General features: G+C 33.6%; 2 protein-coding genes across 2 annotated transcripts; both read right to left on the minus strand.

Moving 5' to 3' along the window:
* Window positions 1-409: 409 nt before the first annotated feature.
* On the minus strand, window positions 410-13,866 carry LOC128157084 (uncharacterized; the record flags this gene model as incomplete). Its single annotated transcript, XM_052819450.1, has 11 exons — window positions 410-739; window positions 7,178-8,110; window positions 8,409-8,567; window positions 8,694-8,702; window positions 8,875-8,989; window positions 9,237-9,352; window positions 9,720-9,893; window positions 12,788-12,901; window positions 13,141-13,259; window positions 13,353-13,521; window positions 13,779-13,866. Coding segments are annotated over 10 exons (1,734 nt in total), but the record flags the coding sequence as incomplete, so codon positions are not given.
* A 2,409-nt stretch (window positions 13,867-16,275) lies between these two features.
* Window positions 16,276-19,293, minus strand: LOC128157140 (uncharacterized protein y4mH-like). Its single transcript, XM_052819555.1, has 8 exons — window positions 19,103-19,293; window positions 18,754-18,915; window positions 18,522-18,598; window positions 18,036-18,193; window positions 17,716-17,763; window positions 17,458-17,571; window positions 17,155-17,221; window positions 16,276-16,619 (listed from the first exon to the last, which is right to left on the minus strand). Exons 1-8 carry the CDS (start codon window positions 19,143-19,145, stop codon window positions 16,428-16,430), a joined length of 861 nt encoding a protein of 286 aa, XP_052675515.1. The 5' UTR covers window positions 19,146-19,293; the 3' UTR covers window positions 16,276-16,427.
* Window positions 19,294-19,318: the final 25 nt, after the last annotated feature.

Genomic DNA, 19,318 nt, shown 5'->3' on the forward strand with positions numbered 1-19,318 from the left:
TCCTAAATGTAGCCAATATTTCTGTGTGGGTGTCCGCTATTTATTCCGGCGGACTATTTATTCAATAATAATATATGTCATCTTTGATATTTTTATCATTCTTTTCATTTGCTCAAAGAGCAATAAGCTTAAATTGTGACTAAAATTTATGAGACTTTCCAAGAGACTTCCGCTTTTGATAAAAATGTTACCCGGGTATGTTCAGACAATAAACTCCCGTAGAATCGAAGTTCCAATACTTTGATTTCATTCATGTCTCTATGTGATTGGTTCCTGTCTGTAATAAAACTATAAAGGTCGCTGGCCAGCTCTTAAAACCTCTTCTGTCTTCAAGCAATGCCAACATTCAAACAAGACAATAAATGTCTCGAGTCAAGTGAACGCTAAAAAAGATAAAGACTTTTGATATATACGAGTTTTAATCTTTTTGCATCACACCGATAAAGAACCAATAGCTGTCGAAATCGCCCCTTAAATCTGTCCAAAAACTTCGATTACGTCTCCTTCGGGCAATCCAGAAAATCTTTTACGATAACCTCTTATGTACCTTTTTAAAACCCCTTCCTGGAGTTAGATGTGTCAGCGCACCTCGGCGGTCTTATCTCGATCAAAGTCACATTGGATAATCAAAGTCACACGGCTCGGATTGCGCTTCCCTCGCGGACCGCCCGTCCAATCTGACAGATTATCTCTTGTGTATTGGATCATGCACCGTTAGGTAAGCACGACCCATGATAATCTAGAAGGGAAAATACTTATTAATGAAATCAATCAAATTTCTTTTAACGTATTATTACCGTTTCACATAAACGTTCTTCCAATATTCATTAAAATATTAAGGTGTTCAGCATAAAAATGTAGTAAAATATCTAGTTTATTTCGACTGATTTTATAATATGAATGTAAATTGCGATGATTTTTATATTAAGCGCTTTTCTGTCACTTGTCATAGAATAAAGCAGACCATGTCAACTAAGCAGATGTAACAACCATATTTACATTTTATGAGTGAATAATCAAAGCGACACAAAGAAATGTTTGTAATAAAAACCTGAATATATTTCATAAAGTTGATGGCAATGACTGATTGGACCGCGTTGCTACAGAAGAACAAGATTTGTTTTGAACATACAAACTTCTAAAACAGTGCTGTACAAAAAGCGACAGGCATGCAGTGGAAGATATTTATACAAACGCTCAGAGTTTAAAAACATTTGAATTATCTATTATAGACCACGAAATATTTAAAAGATTTGGTGCATAGATTTTAATCAATGGTCCGATCATTTAAAAGATATCAAAATAAAGGTATCAGTTCTTGCCTCGGCCAAACGTCTGCCCTGAATAACGAATTGCCATCGATATCATATTAATTAAAGTACATTTCATATGATGTCAGTTCAAACTCCCAACAGAAGGAGTCGCGTTAATACTGTATAAACTTGTAGAAACATCGTTCGTATCTTCTCCGTTTATTAAAATGCATCATCGACATGTATGTCCTTTTAAACTTCTTTCACTACATGTTTACTTAATTTAAATCGTTCAGGACTAAATAATTTAAATAAATAAGGCACATGATCTACAGCTTATTTGTGCATTTAGGGTCTTTTAGCGAGGGTGACTTCAATCAATGATTTACAAATCATTGATGCATACCAATCTTTTGATATTAAGGGTGGATCAAGGATTTGAACTGGGGATGGCAGGTGATTAGGTAGTGGGCCTAATTCATAAAATTATATTATAAAATAACACTTAAAATTTATAACAATTAAGATAATATAAAGACATTCTGTAGATCAAATTTAACAAAAAAATGCATTCTTTGGTGGTTCACACGGGATATGAAGGTGGCGACATGGCAGAAAATTACATAACCCGCGTTCTGCAACATATGGTGAGATATCTCTGCCCCTTGTGTGAAAGTTTTTTTCTATCAAATTTGTCGACATGCAAGATAAATATGTTGAAATGCAAGATAATTATGTCAACATGCAACATAATTATGTTGACATGCAAGAAAATTGCAATCAGATAAGAATTATACAAAATCTCAAAAACTCTCAAATATCGCCCACCTGTGACATCCAAGATGCTAGATGCTACCTTTTTATGTCGACATGCAACTTATTAATGTCGACATGCAACTTATTTATGTCAACATGCAACTTACTTATGTTGACATGCGAGATGAATATGTTGAAATGCAATTTATAAGTTGTATCTCAAGATAAATAAGTTGCATGTCGACATAAATATGTTGCATGTCAACATATTTATCTTGCATGTTAACATAACTAAGTTGCATGTCGACATAAATAAGTTGCATGTCGACATAAAGAAGTTGCATGTTAACATAAATAACTTGCATGTTGACATTAATAGGTTGCGAATCTAGCATCTTGAGTGTCACATGTTGGCGATATTTGAGATTTTTTATAACTCTTATTTGATTGCAGTTTCCTTGCATGTCAACATACTAGTAGTTATGTTGCATGTTGACATAACTATCTTGCATGTCAACATATTTATCTTGCATGTCCACATAATTAGTAGAAAAATAACTTGCACACAAGGGGCATAGATATGCCACCATAGCAACATAACCTGCATGGATCATCAAAGAAAGCATTCTGTTGTTCATATTTCATCTTCTTATTAATTTATTTATTGTAAAAGGACGAAAAATTTACTATATTTTTGTTAATGTACATTGGTACGTTAGCTAAAAGAAACAGCCGAATCGTCCAATTTGCACACTTTAAAACAACATTTTAAAACCACTATTTTTTCATGTAGCACTTCGCGCGGCGCAGCCAATACCGTATTTCGGTTAACATGCTTATATTTACATCTACCGAGTATTATTTCCTATGAAGTCAGACTCAAAGTCTCACAGGAGACGACTTGAAAAAATTTACTTCTGCAATGTTGCTGCCTTTATATCCCGAATGAATCACGAAAGAAAGCATTTTATTGTGAAAATAAGACACGCCCATTTTCTGTCACTCAACTTTTCTGATGTTATTGGGCTGTAAGGTTCAAAATTGATTTGTAATGTCATCACAGATAAAGACAGTTGAAAATGTAAATATACATAATTAAAAACAATTTAGCCAGCCAGACGTAATGTTTAACATTGAAATACAATTTGAATAAGTCGTTCCAGGAAGAGATTGAACTTAACATAATCAATCAAACTCAATTACTCACAGGTGGTTGAAAGTCTCACAAGTCGGTACAATCATTCATTTTCTTTAAAAAGAGGAACTATTATGCATCTTAAAACTGACCATTAATAGGGGGAGGGGCATACCGGATGTTCCCCCTTTAAATCCGCAACTGGACATTAATTACAAACTTTTTAATTTATAACGTATATTCAAAATATTCATGCCTGCCAAAGGATTTCACGCTACCTCTGCTTCCTCTTTTGCAGCATTCTAGAAGCTCTGCAGCAGGACAGCTGGGAATTAGACGGAGTGACGTTCCTTTAGGCAGTGTAGGGTGCCCCCAACGAGAACCATGTAAGTGTCCTCTACACCACCTCTTCAATATAAAATGATATCTGTGTTTCGTCGCTTTATATCCGGGACAGGGATTAAGGAAGTGAAAGATAGTTATAAAAACCACATTATTATTGTGTGATATTTGACCATAATCCAACCTCTTTTAACAAGTAAACCTCATTAAATTTTGTATATGACTCTCCAGTCGGCTCCCTTAGTCAATCGACGTAAGACTTAACGTCATGAAGGCATGATGATTGAAAGAATAAATCAATATGAAAAACATGGATATAAATATTTTAGTACTCTTTTGTACCTATCAATCTCTTGTGTATTTAAAAATAATGAGATAACTTTTCCTTCGTAAAAGATATGATATTTCTATAATTATATAATAAAATATGATTTTTTTTCCAATACTAATCCAAATCTCACCCTTTACATGTTTACTCAATAATCATAAAGGAGACTTGTTGTGGGTGCTTATCAAGCTTAATATCAAACTGAGCATATAGCACCACACGTGTACCTGTAATTAATTAATAAACAATTCCAGGGGAAAATCCACCTGAAACGGTATCCTTCTTGCAATACATTCCTCAAATAATCCAAATTATTCGATGTGTGAAGTGGCAAAAGTGTAAAATATTTTTCGAATTCAGAAACTAGAATATAAACATTTTACAGACATGTAGGTTGTATTGTTATACAGGTAAATACTTGAATCAAACTCTATAGTAGATGTGCATATTTCTTCTCCTAAAACCTAGAATCGATTGGTTGGCTAAGATCAGTTTTACAAGCTGGGATTTGAAATCCCTGTTTAGAGAACAAATTGATCCTAGTGATCATTAAATTTTCCCTGCCCTTGAAACTAACCCGTTATATAGAGAAATCCAATACAAACTGGACAAGCACGTCAATGTAAACTCTTCATTAACACATGTACTGAAACAAGGAAGCGTTATCATGATAAAATAAGAAAAAATGGTTCTTGTAATATAGCTTCAAAGTTTCAGTTGTGCTATTTTTTCCTTGCTTTTGGTGTTAATTAACCTACTTTTGAAAAATTCTATGCACATGGATAAATATATGAAATGGGCCCATATTTGGGTTAAAAACAAAAGGTACAAGAGCCTTATCGGTGACCTGTGTATGATAAAACCCTACTAAGGATCTACACGTATATTGGCAATTTAATAGCTACATTATGATGAAATAAACGGATAGAGTACAATGTTTAAATCAAAAACAAGATTCACAGAGTGATGAAGGATGAGGAATATAAATAAATGGACTGGTATTCTGAAATTTTTATATTATTCGATTCCATTCAGTTTCAACAGTTTGCAGAATTATTACCAACATGAATAAATTTTTCGTCGGAAAGCCAAGGCCAACACTTATACTCTCACTGATCATGGGCCAACTCATTTAAATTTTCTCGTTTTCATAAATAATTCATTCCAATTGGCTCCTTTCCACTTTCGTGAAGGAACCTCGCCAATTACGTTTATGAGATATGTATCTACTATCAACAGCGTGTTTTTATAACATGGTCTTTTTCATATTCCAAACAATTAAGTGTTTCCCCCTTTCGTTGGTGGATTGAGATAACGAATACTAGCATTCATGAAAACGAGAAAAGTTCAATTAGTTGGCCCATGGTCAGTAAGCATATTTAAGACTGACCATGGGTTTTCGACGATGAAGTAAGCATGGCTTGAATTATGGAAAACTTATTGCAAGTTCATTGGTAAGATACACAGAAAAGAAACTCTAAATATAAGCTAAATTTATTTGAGTGGGAAAACAAAAAAAATATCAAACACAATAACTTTGTTTAAAAGTACATGTAGCTCTCATTTGGTTATGACCATCTAGCCCCCTTAACAAAGAGTGTGAACAATCACTTTATTCTTTAAAACCTATTTTTGTCATATGACAAAAAAACTATCTTTAATTCTTCTTCAAATACAAAAAAATCAACCAAAAAAATTATGATAAAATAAAATTTAAAATAACCAAAACAACCCCCCCCCCCCCAAAAAAAACCGAAAAACAAACATAACCAAAAAAAAAACCCAAAAAAAAAACCCTCCAAAAAACAAAACAAAACAAAAGACAAAACACCATTTTTCCAACGAAAGTAACATTAAATAAATTTATTTCATAATTTTTCAAAATTAAATATTGAAATAAATTTGTTTGATACATATTTCGTATCTGTTTTAGAAAGATAAAGTAAGATACAAATTGTACACTATATAAATATTATAGCCCTCCCTTCCCTAACACCTTAACCATTGATTCAATAGCCTTTTGATTACACCAAATTTTAATTTTTACAAAACTGTAAAATTTGGCACGGTTTAAAAATTCTTTTTACTTCTATTTTTTACCCAAAATTTATAACCCCTGGGTTGGGGGTTGTGAATTTCATAATTTATGTTCCGCTCCAACTTCAAATGCTATGCACTAAATTAAGATTACCCTACATATAGTAATTTCAGAGAGGAAACTAAAATGTTCAAATGTTAAAGCCCGACAGACAAAAACAAATCTCAATATCTCACCCGAGTTATTCGGGTGACCCTATATATTTTGTTTGTAATAACCAATTGATTTTCATCTGTAAAAGATGGCGAAAAAAGGAAAAATCTTTAAAATACCGGTACTTATCTGAACCGAAAACTCGTTATCTGATTGAAGCTGCATTGAAGCAAAAATGTAACAGTAAATTTGTTTAATTTAAGGTATAACAATAACGCTGAATTTACTTTTACTCTATTTTTTTAGGTCACATTTATGTAAAAACACCAAGCTTGATCTTCATAACAACCTGAAAGAGACATTAACATCGGCGTTTCTAGCCGGAAGTATGAATGGAGGGGAGAACTTCCGGCGATGGAAGAACTATCTCATGCGCCATTGCAGGTTTACTCGCCACGAATACACCACCATTAGACGAGATTTTGTTTACCTGGAAAAGAATGACCTCCTAGCCGTGGGAGACTACAAGTTTCTCATCAAAATGTTTGAACATATAGACAAGAGGGCCATTCCTCTCATCAAAAAGACTGCACTGAAAATCAACGAGGCGCCCATCGTCAGGCATAAAACAGGCTTCGTCTACAACTTTAAGCTTTAACCGATGATTTTTGTTGAGAAAATGATATTTATATAGAGTAGAAGAAAGATTTTTATTGTTGAACACTGTTGATTAAACCATTGATGTTATGTTTACAATATTATCCATCCTAAAAACAAATTCGGCGGGAAAACTTTCTCAGACTGTTTGCTGGGTTTGTAGCTCCACTGTATTAGCAGTATTTGAGAAATGTTGTCTAACTCAATTCATTATTATATGCTAAGAATATAAAAAAGCCCTTGCAATTTGGTAAAATGTACAACATAGTTTACAGAACATGTATTTTGTTTTCCATAAATCGCATAGTAGTATATGGTAGCCAAATATTGACAAAGAAACGAATGTTTCAGATGCCATGCCATGTAGGCTAAGAAATCTTTATTAACTTTTCAATACTAAAGAGTAATAAAAAGAAAATACAGGTTACATGAAAGGGGGACTTTCCATATAATGAATCATAATAATTTATAATTATCTTTTTAAAAAGTCTTAGAAGGTTAATTTTCATTCATACCAGTGCAAACTTCAACCGTGTCCAACAGCTGTATCCTTACCATTTGCACTTGATATCATTTCGACAATCACAAACAAACGGAGACAATTTGCACCTATTTCATGGCAATTTATTGTCATATAATCACTGTTAAAAGCTTCGAACCCAGTGGCAGTAAATTACTGGTCTTATTTATTCAAAAGTTTAATTTTAGCACTGTTGATAATCTGTACATTAAACTATGTGTATAAATTAACGATAACGATGACAGAGTGTAAAATGATCACCCCTCTGCCATTACAAAGTCATACAAACTAGGGACTTGGGGTTCAGTTCGTGCATTATGGTTTTGAGAAGCAGGAAACACCCTATTTGTTGATGCTTTACTGATTCCGGAAACAGTATAATTTCTGTTCTGGTTATTGATTTCCGGATCCGTAGATATATTTTTGCCTTCGTCAAATCCGAGCCCAGAAGACACCGGTGACTTGGTTTCCTGTCTGCTGAACAAACTGTATACAGAAAGTCTAACACTGGACATGCTACGCAAAGACGGGCGTATTTCTGAGTAAAGGCTTCCATTTGTTAAAGTTTGAATAGAACCTCGGGATGCTTTATTGCTACGAGACAAAAGTGATTGCTTGTTAATGATAGATGACGGGTACTGGCTGTGAGGGGTTGTGTTACGACTGTAGACTTGGGACGCATTTAACATTTCTTTAAATTGGTTACTTCTCATCTTGTCAATTTTCTGAGCCCTTTTGATAGTATGATACCGAGGCTTGGGGCGAGCGTCGACGGTGGGTATCATTTGTTTGATCCCTCCCTCCGTCGGCCGTGTATAAGTTAGTTCCGGTACACGTGTACCGTCCCGTCTAATTGCTGCATTTACGTCAGTGGTCGTCTCAGATTCGGCCAACAGCTGATCTCCTCTAGTCGGTAGTTCTTTTGGAACTGAATAAAGCATAACATAAAATTATAAGATACTAGTAATCATTAATGAATGCAAACGAGCGTCTCCGATGTTTTAAAACGGTTGATCAGAAAACAATACAAACGTTACCAATCATACATGTGTCAAGTTTAATTTTTCCAATATGTTTTAAATTTTTTTAACATGTACATGGCCTTGCAAAACCATATAATTATTCTTACGGATCTTTATATTGAAGAATAACAAAAATAAAATAAATAGATAAATAAAAGTATTATTCAGAAGTTCGATCTTTGATAATTTAACTAAACCACCTACTTATGAAAGCTTTACGCTGCTTTCGTCGTTTCCAGTAGATCCGACGATAGACGTAGAGGAGTACAACGACAATCACGTAGATGACAAACAATGGCGCCAGCACAGACAACACAATCACCAAAGTGTTATCTTCTGACGACTCCGGGGAAGTTGTCGGGGCTAAATAATACGAGAGTTATTGCTTCACATATACAGAAGGTAAAAAATCTGCCGGGTAATTATAGATTTTAAAAGATAAAATTAATTATTTTTCTTTTGTGTGTAAAAAAAGAAAGATAAACTTACCACAAGAAACTGAAATAAAAATTAGGACAATTTAGAATATTTCCTTTACTCTTTATACAAGCATAACCGGTATTTGCAATAGATCACGATTAACAAACTCTGATGTATTCATAAGACATAAGAAATCAATTTTCAATCAAACAAGATAAGGAAAAATCATTTACAATTAAGTAAAAAGTACCTGTTTGTGTCAAACTAAGCAAAGCCCCGGAAGTTGGTATCACCTGAGCAGACTGCGAAGTTTGGCAGTGGTCAGGTGACTGAGAAATGTTCACGTAAGTTCCGGAAGACAGAGCCTGAAAACAAATGTCTGAAATCTGTATCTTGGTAAGCAAAATGGGTCAAAAAAACTTTTTAACGAATCTACAACAATTTTTGTAGTGTTTCAAATATGATTTAACGAAACTTTCAAAATAAAGAAATGGGGACCACATATTACCAGCAATTTAATTCAGTTAACTGAATGTGAAAAAGTAACAAGCATCGGTTGAATGTAATATAACTTTTATTATCTGTGCATAAATGCTATACATCATTAATTACCAGACAAGAGTATCGCCGTGTAGCCGCATTATCAACAGTAGAGTCAAAATTGTACAGCCCCACGTAGTACGAACTTCCGGACAGGATGCTAACGACACAGCCAAGCTCCCCTCCCGCTTTAACCAAATGTGAAAACTTGTGATGTTTAATGATGAATAGTGACTATCGAATGATAATGATTTCAGTACTCTTTTGGTTTAGACATTGTCTGTGTCTATCCATCATTCCTAAAATAAAAATCACTCAAAACATATTTTCAAAGCATTCCGGAAAATTTTTACGCCTTTTGCTTTGAAAACGGAGAACGTTTTTTAAAACCAAGAATTTGAAATGCTTAACTTCATTGCAAAAATCACCTCTTATTCTCGCACAGAAACCCAAATTATAACCACGCATTACAAATGTGGCGATATTCAAAACGGATTATACAATTACAAAAGTTGTTAATCGCCAGTTACTATGGCGGCGATGTATCATGTATACCTGAGTAGGCCACCGTCCGGCTACAGAGGGTGTAGTTGACCTTGACCCGCGAGTTGTCGCTACACCCGTCCCACTCCGAACCCGACCCACAGTGAGTGGAGCCATCATAGTACGTGTATCGGAAGGAGCCCAGTAACGGCGGGGGACACGTCGTCATAGCGCTAGTCTCCGATCCTAACAACAGATAAATGTTGTCACAAAAAATATAATGCATGCAGGTATGACTTAGGCTACAATTTTCAGAAATATTACCGGTAATAAACAGTTCTACATCTTTGAAACAGACAGCTAATTAGTTTTCTATCTTAAGGTATACGTTTACTCAGAATGAAAAAAAATTCCACTGATGATAATGAAAAACCATCTATTGTGTGTTAAAGACCTATCATTGTAGTGCTATTTTCCACTTTCAAAAAAGTAGGTCAATGACCTACTTTTTGAGATAATGGCCACTGAATATTTTTTGAAGTCCCTCAAAATTTTATACCATGATTGACATTTTCTTAATTGTGAAAATAATACAAATTGCTTAACTCTTTTAAAAATGAAATACAGTTTATGAATGGCAGTGACACTGAACAGACACAAAGTATTAAGTTTTCATCCACAATTTTTTTGAATATTCCAGTCTGAATTTCCTCTATCAGTTTTTAGATTCCTACACTTTTTTTGATTCAATTTTACAAAAAGTTGAATGATGATAATACTAAAACATTTATAGCTTTAAACTAGGCATATTGACCTTACTCTGCTGGTATAAAAGTTATATGAGGTCAATGATCAAAATTTTGAGATATGGTGTCTTTTATCGTTTTTAAGCATTTTTCAATATTTTTGTAGTGTGTGCCATTCAAATATCTAAATGAAAAAGTGAGATAAAACCAACAGAAAATATGCAAAATTATGTGCATTAACAAATAAAATCTTAACTTTGAATATTACAGTACTACCAAAAATATTTAAGTGAAATACAAAATCTGAAAATGTTAGTTCGAATTTCCTCTGTTTTACTAAAAGTCCAACTTTGTTTGAGCCTAATTCCATGATATAGTAAAAATATCGAATGGTTTGTCAATAATAATTCATTTCATAAATACTTTTAGTGTTTAGAACAAATTTTACTCATGACATTGAACTTTTAAACAATCCGGATTTTGAGAACTCAAACCCTGAGTAAATGACGTCCTTAATGCTTTTTGATATACTAGACTTTGACCCGTGTGTGCACAAGTTGACATTGCATATCGGACATTTACGAAATAGATACATCGACATACCGTATTGTTGACATCTACATAACAAAGTTACAAACCAACAATAATGCCATTGATCTAACTGTGTCTCGGAAAATGCCCTCACCACAGTTGGAATGCCTCCCATATACCCGTAAATGTAACAGAAAATGAAGTTGCATTGAAAATAACAAATTTTTAAACAATAAAATGCTTTCTTTTGTGATTCATTCGGGATATGAAGGTAGCGACATTGCAGAAAAAATAAATAACCCGCGTTAGCGGGTTATGTGATTTTTTTCTGCAATGATCGCTACCTTCATTACCCGAATGAATCATCAAAGAAAGAATTTCATTGTTTATATTAACATCTTTCTTTTAGCCAATTGATAAATTGATTATGAAGAGTAAGTTAAATTCACTAAATTACTGTTAATGTACGTAAGTACGTTAACTAAAAGAAACAGCCAAATCGTCTCCTATGAGACTTTTTGTCTGACGTCGTCATGCTTATTTCGTGCAGTTCGTGATTTTTCCTAGGTAGTTGTAGGTCTCGACCATGCAATCAATAAACTGGGCGTGTCAAGTTTGGTCTTGTTACTTTCTTGTCAGTTTCAGCCGCTGTAGATTTCGACCAATCAATAAACGGGGCGTGTAGATTTCAATCTGGCTGTTTCTATAGAGCTATGAATTAACTATATGTTTCCGTAAGAAAAAGAGGGAATATTACTTGGTAGATGTAAATATATCATAATGAACCTTTTTGACTGTAAATACCTTTCATCTAAAATTTTAATCCATATAATCGAAGAATTCAACACCTTTTCACCAACGTACACGTTCATGTATTTTCTTTGCTACAGACACAACACACGGAACGTAGTCCATAGGACATTTTTCATTTTAACGATAAAAATTTTTATCTTCACTCTCCGAAGAAATACAATGTGAATTTTTTTGGCATGGAATCAAATATTTTTTTGTCATCACGAAGACAAAAGTAAGTACTAAGTTGATATGTAAAATTGTTATTTTATAATTTCTCTCATAAGAAATCATATACTCGTAAATATATATGAACAGAATATAAAGCAAATTTCCAATTAAAATGTACACGAATGTGTATTGTTTCTGAGTTTATTCATGGAAATATGGTATTGTGGAAACATAAACTAAAGATCACGTTAGCGTGAATGTATTGCGCACGCAAAATCCAGATGAATTCCGGGCTCTTTTGAGGAATTTTCGTTGATTATTAATTAGCGAAGCTTGATTGAGAAAAAATAAAAACAAATTGGTAATCTTCAAGTACCAATGATGTTTAAAAAATATAAAACAAAAGACAGTACTCTTCCGATTTATCGGTATTAAAGCCCAAAAATTCGAGTCTATTATTATTACTTATTAGGTTAGTTACTGACTCACTACGGAAATATATTGGGTTGATCAATCTCATAGATGGCGAGGCGAAGCCATCTATGAGATTGATCAACCCAATATATTTCCGTAGTGAGTCAGTAACTAACCTAATAAGTAATATTTAAAGAATTTCAAAGGGCACCTACTCCAAATACTTTAATAAGAACTTACAGCATGCGGTTTATGTATTAAATACTATGAAACGTCGAAATGAGTTTAAGGGAAGCGTCGGCCAATGACGGCCATATTGCCTCATTATTTCTCACCGAACAAATATAGAGATATATGAGGCAATCACGTGCTACGTCTAAACCAATGAAAGTGTGACATTTCAGTCCAAGGGAAAACAATTTAATATAATAGTATAGATAGATAGTATAGATATTAGTTTCCTATAGATCCGACGGTTAATGTTACCCTGTTTGACAAGGACTTGGAATAGCTCCACAGGAATGGTAGTAGTACATACTTCAGACATCGTATATGTGGCAGTCACGCTGCCCTTCATGCGTCCAAAATCAATACTGTCCTCTACGGAATGAATAAAAAGTGGTTTAAACCATGTTTCTTATATACTAATATCCTTGATTTAAATGAAAAATCACCAATGCAAAAGTACCAAATGGCCATTTTCTTGCAACGAAATAGTCATGCATTTGCTTTCTTCTCGTCTCATCGACATGAAGAATTACAAGTCACATCGAGATTTTTACCGGTAATACTATTATACATGTAGTTAATAATGCAATATACTAATTCTAGTCATTTACCTGTTTGTTGGTAATAATAATAAGAATATTGCGTAACCATGGTGATATCCATACAAATGTACAGGTAAACCTGGAGATTTCCGAGGAACCCGGAGGTTACGAGTACTGTAGAAGCTGTTCTGTTAGAATAAAATACCACAAAAATATGAACTATTGCAGTAAAAACCTTTTTTATATATATACGATAACAACAGGACTGGAAAATGGTTAACCTGGCGAGGTATCGGGACCCGCTGGCTGTGTCACACGTCCAGTTTGTGCTTGTGGCCCCCGTGCCGTACCCGGTCTGTAACATAAACATGGTACTCCCAGAGAACTGTATCGTTCCATACTTGCTGTCTGTCCAGCTCCCAGTAGAAGGTGGGAATGAGCAAGCGCTTTCTATCAGTAGAAATAAATTCAAAAAGCTTTACCACAGTACAATTTAGACATCGATGTAAATATGTAGATTATTATAAGTTAACGACACAACCAAAGTTTTCCTTTTAACAAATTGGGAATTTACTGACTCTGACCTAATTATTATAATTTTTTCATGACTTTCAAATAAAAAGAAAATAAATCTTGGTTGTAATTGTAAATCTCTATTAGGAAAGAAATATTGCAAAATCGCAATGATAGGTGTAACAAATTCCTACCTGTGTACGGAATCAAGATCAGTACAAAATAATATATCATCTTCAAGTTATGGTGTCCCCAATATTTAACATGCCAAACTCCATCATATATCGTTCACACGTTTTTCTATTTTACTAAAAAAATTAAATAAATCAAGCTAAGATACGGTGTATTTTGGTATCCAAGTTGTTTAGATCTGGCATTTTAAAAGACATGCAGGGAGTATAGAACTTCACTAGTATAGAAGAGACAATGCGATTCACTGCAGTGTGAAACTCCCATTGTGTTTTATTAAAAGTCTCCATATTGTTAGTGATTTAAACAGTATTTGAATAACGTTTATTAATGATAAAATCGCTGGGTATATTTCACGACTACATTTTCAGAAAGAGTACGAAAGTTAATAAAATCAATTAGTTTTTTAATACTGAATTTATTAAATTTTATATGGACACACTTGAATGACGAAGAAGCTTCTGGAATTATACATTACTTATCAATGATGTTAAGGTCCTAGCCTGTGTGATGACGTCATCAAATGCAGGTAATGTGGTTGAAAACATTATATGACATTTTCGTCGGAAACCCCAAACCCACGACCAGTCTCGCAATAGCGTATTTTCGAGATACTAATAGAAAGAGGGTTTTAAGTAAGCGTATTCGAGATTGACCGTGAGTTTCAGTAAGCGTATTCGGGATCGACCGTGAGTTTTAGTAAGCATATATGAGATTAACTGTGAGTTTCAGTAAGCGTGTGACATTGATTGTGGATTTCAATAAGCAAGTTATTGATTGACTGTGGATTTCACTAAGCGTATGCGAGATTGACCGTGAGTTTCAGATCGACCGTGAGTATCAGTAAGCGTTTGCGAGATTGACCGTGAATTTAAGTAAGCGTATGTGACATTGATTGTAGGTTTCAGTAAGCATGTTATAGATTGACTGTGGGTTTCAGTATGCGTATATGAGATTGATTGTGGGTTTCAGTAAGCATGTTATAGATTGACCTTGAGTTTCGGTAAGCGTATGTCAGATTGACTGTGAGTTTCAGTAAGCGTGTCTGAGATTAATTGTGGGTTCAAGTAAGCGCATACAAGATTGACCGCGAGTTTCAGTAAGTGTATAAGAATTTAAGAGTGAGTTTCAGTAAGCGTATGTGAGATTGATTGTAGGTTTCATTAAGCATGGTCTAGATTTACTGTGGGTTTCAGTAAGCGTATGCGTGATTGACTGTGGGTTTGGGTAAGAGTATGTAAAATTGATTGTGGGTTTCAGTAGGCATATGCCAGATTGAAAGCGAGTTTTAATAAGCGTTTGTAAAAAGTACCAAAAAAGTACCAAATAACCATTTTTTAAAAGGCAACTAAATAACTATATCATGCATTTGCTTTCTTTACGTCTCACTGAGAATTAAAAGTCACATCGAGATTATTGATACGTTCATAGTTATAATGCAATATACAAGGTCGGTAAAATCTAGTCATTTACCCGTTTGTTGGTAATAGTAATAAGAATATTGCAAAACTATGTTGATATCCATACAATTATACAGGTATTAAAGCAGGAGATTTCCGAACTCTTGCAAAAAAAAAACCCCCTTTTTATATACGATAACAACAGGACTGGAAAATGGTTAATCTGGCGAAGTATTGGGATCCACTGGCTGTGTCACACGTCCAGTTGGTGCTCGTGGTCGTTTGTGAGATTGATTGTAGATTTTAGTAAGCGTATTCGAGATTGACCGTTGGTTTCAGTATGTGTATTCAAGATTGACAGAGAGTTTCAGTGAGCGTATTCGAGACTGACCGTGAGTTTCAGTAAGCGTATGCAAGATTGACCGGCGTGGGTTTCAGTATGCATACAAGCAAGATTATTAATGGCTCTCCGGCGATGATATGACATCAACATATTCGCTATATAGAAGTTGAGAATAACAAATCGGACATTTGGCTAGCGAAGATTTGACATTCACAGAATTGTGAATCATCACACGAAGCACGAAACATAACGTTGGTTAGAAATATCTTACAATTAACATTGTGATGCACTTGAAAAAAATCAAGTCTACTGAGAATTTCAAACTATCAAGGCACGTTATTCTTAATATACAACAAGAGCGTTGGCAACTAAGATTAAGCAATTTTTTATTTTAAGAAAATCGATGATAAACCTATGGTCATAATTTCGGTGTAGCTTTTCAAGTTTGCATATCTTGAACGCGTATATAAATGAACCCAGAGTCTAAAGTAACAAAAAAGGAGTGACATCACCATGCAACAAAATCAATGTCAAAACCCACAAGATTGTTTAAGAAAAGAAAAAAACTGGGGTTTCTGGCAACAGGGAACATGCAAACGATAACTCCACCTGAAAACACTGTTACAATAACAAGCTACACCCCAGTGTTAAAAATTAAAACCAGTAATCCCTGTGCAACTAAGAAGATAAAACCAACAGTGAATAATTGACACAACAGATTTAAGTGACATAAATGAAATAAGAAGTTAAAATAATAGATGTTTTTTTAAAAATATTTATTCAGTACAATGTGCAGTCTGTTCTAAATATGCAATCATGTCTTGTGAATTTGATGTTTGGAAAATACACGATTTTTTTATGGCACAGTAATAATGAAGTGTGCATGGTTGCATTAAAATAAATATACATTCTTAGTTTAAGTCTAGCTTGTAAAACTTTGCTGCATTCTCTCGGAAAATCTTTTTCTTGTCTTCAACTGTCATTGAGCTTAGAAGATGTTGCAGCAAATCAAACACTCTTTTATAATCAGCTTTAGCTAGAGTACACACTGGCCAATCTGATCCAAACATACATCTGTCCACTCCAAAACAACCCAACACATGCTGTAATAAATATATATATATAATTTAAGGCAAATGTTTCTACCAGTTCATTTGAATTAAAGACTGTTCATTCTTTTAAAGTATTCAAGGATCAGGATAATTGAGGGGGAAATCAATTTAGTTATACAAGTTTGGTTTTCAATGTCTGCCTCTTCACTTCAAATAGGGAATTCTCATAGTATTTAAATTAAGGATTAATTTCTATTAAAAAACTTGACATATGAATTGGTCGGAGTTAAAGAGTAATAAGAGCCACCCTTTTTTTAAATTATCTAAAAATTAAAGCAGACAAACTTGTAAAAGATACAAAATGTCATTTATGTCTAAAATCTTTCGGTTATAAATGTACTTTGGTTGAAATTGAATTAAAATACATGTAATAAAAAAGAAAACTATTTGAGTTACACCATAAGAAAAGTGCTGACTGACAAACAGTCAAATAGACTTTTGGATTTGCACCAGAGAGCTCCTATACTCCATGATGGGACACAATTACATAGGATATTAAATATATCATAATAAATGTACCACTTACATCAATATAAGGTTGGAAATCCTCATTTCTCCAAGATTCCCAGTCTGCCTCTGTCACAAGGCCAGACCTGAAAAAGCAAAGAACATTAACTCTGCATATCTAAATTGTGTTCATGTAAACTAAAAGGAATCTATTTTTATTTGCAAGCTTAGATGTAACTCAAAAGCAATTTTCAGTTCAATTTTTAAGACAAATGCTTTCTAAAATGCTGCAAACCAACACAAAAACAAATCAATGTGAATCTTATTTGTACCATTTCTTATTTTGATTTTATGTCACAGTCTTGACATTGCTGCAACTTACAGCTTGCAATAGACATTGGGATATTTTGCTATCGCTGCTATTTCTTCTTTCCATCCATCAATTTTCTTGTCCTTGATGTATGGTTTGGCAATGTGGTCAACCACAAACTTTAATCTAGAAAACATTTTCATTCAATGATTCATTTCAATTCTTCACATAGTATTATATTTTCTAGTATATGTCCATATAAATTTAGACATATTATTGAATATTCAATTTACTTCAAGACTAAAATTCCACTAATAAAATTTAACTCACCTTGGAAACTTTGAGACAATGCCTGGTATATATTTTAGCAATGGGGGTCTAAAACATCAAACATTAAATAATCAATACTTTAACATTTCAAGTGTGGTTGTAAATGATATTAAATAAATTTCAATGATTTTCTTTTTTTCTCTTTAAAAATGTAGAAAGTATGTCATAAAAAAATAAACATGAATCAACAGATACATGTATTCAATGCCAGCATGGGTAATAAAAATTTCTCCAATAAACTCATGTATCATGATTTGACAATTTTAAAAATCATACACAAAGTATATCTAATATGTAGCATAATTAAACCTTAGGTGTACCTGAGGAGTAGATCATAGGGAATGCCCCGGTCCTCCAGAACCTTCAGTCCTGTGTGAACGTCCTCCCGAGTTATCCAATCAGGCTGCTCCAAGTCCAAAATATGTCGCACACCTTTAAACAACGGAAGCTTCAGCATTTCATCAAGAACCTCTGGTAGCTGAAACCAAAAAGAAAACATTAAATTTCTTTTTATAAAACTCTTGATACATAAAGGACTTAAATAAAGGCTGACCATATGATTCATAATAAAACTTAAATAAACAGGTAACAATTATTAACTAATGACTAGTTTCTCCCTACCCTTTCTATCACAATACCTTTAATTATCACTTTAAACAATAAACATAAATAAGAGTTATTTTACATTTTTCAGCTTAATTTGGTACCATTTCAGTGAAATTTCATTACAAAGTATATTATTATCTAAAGAATACATTTTCTTTGAGATTCTTGATCTCTATATAGCTATATAGTATACAACTTGCCTGTGGACTGGTAAGGTCTATTCCTGCCACCACTCCTTTGATGAAGGGGTGACTCTCTGCTTGACTGATCACCCATTCTGATATTGTGATTCAATTTCAGTAAGTACATCATAACATGTAAGAAACAAATTTATGATATTCTGAATTATAATATATATTACATTTATGGATAATTAATTAGTTTCTATTTTAATTTTTTAAACTGTTATTTCATGTATTGTGAAAGCATTACTAGCTTCTTCTGGGGTGCCATTCAGACACTGGACAAACACAGCATGTCTAATTGGAGTATTGGCCAGGTTTTGTTGCAAATCATCTGGTGAAAAATTCCTGTATATTGCCTCTTCTTCTGCAGTTGGCCACGGATATTGAAACTTCTTTAAATCCCATATGTCTGTATTTAAATATGAATGCATCAATCTATATGATATAAATTAGTTTATTTTTTTTTTGTAAGTAGGTGGATCCACTTATATATAGGCCTATACTTTTGAATCTGACATGCAATTATTCACCAGCTGAAGCCTATAATCAGCTGGTGCATAATTGTATGTCGGATTGAACAGTCAATATAAACTTACGAAAATGAGAATCCACGCAGTCAAATCCATCTGGTTTCGACATTATCGTATTGTTTACGGATAGGACATTTCGTGGTTTAGATAGATAAGATAAATCAAACGTCTACAAAGTATGTTTACAGCGGAAGTAAAATATAGGTCTGTGGGAGGCGGATCCATGACCTATTTACGTTTTGCCAAGGATAAGTAAATTCCTTTCCTTGGTTCAGATTTAAT

This window comes from Crassostrea angulata, chromosome 7 (genome assembly GCF_025612915.1).
Source record: "Crassostrea angulata isolate pt1a10 chromosome 7, ASM2561291v2, whole genome shotgun sequence".
In the NCBI taxonomy this organism is placed as follows: domain Eukaryota; kingdom Metazoa; phylum Mollusca; class Bivalvia; order Ostreida; family Ostreidae; genus Magallana; species Magallana angulata.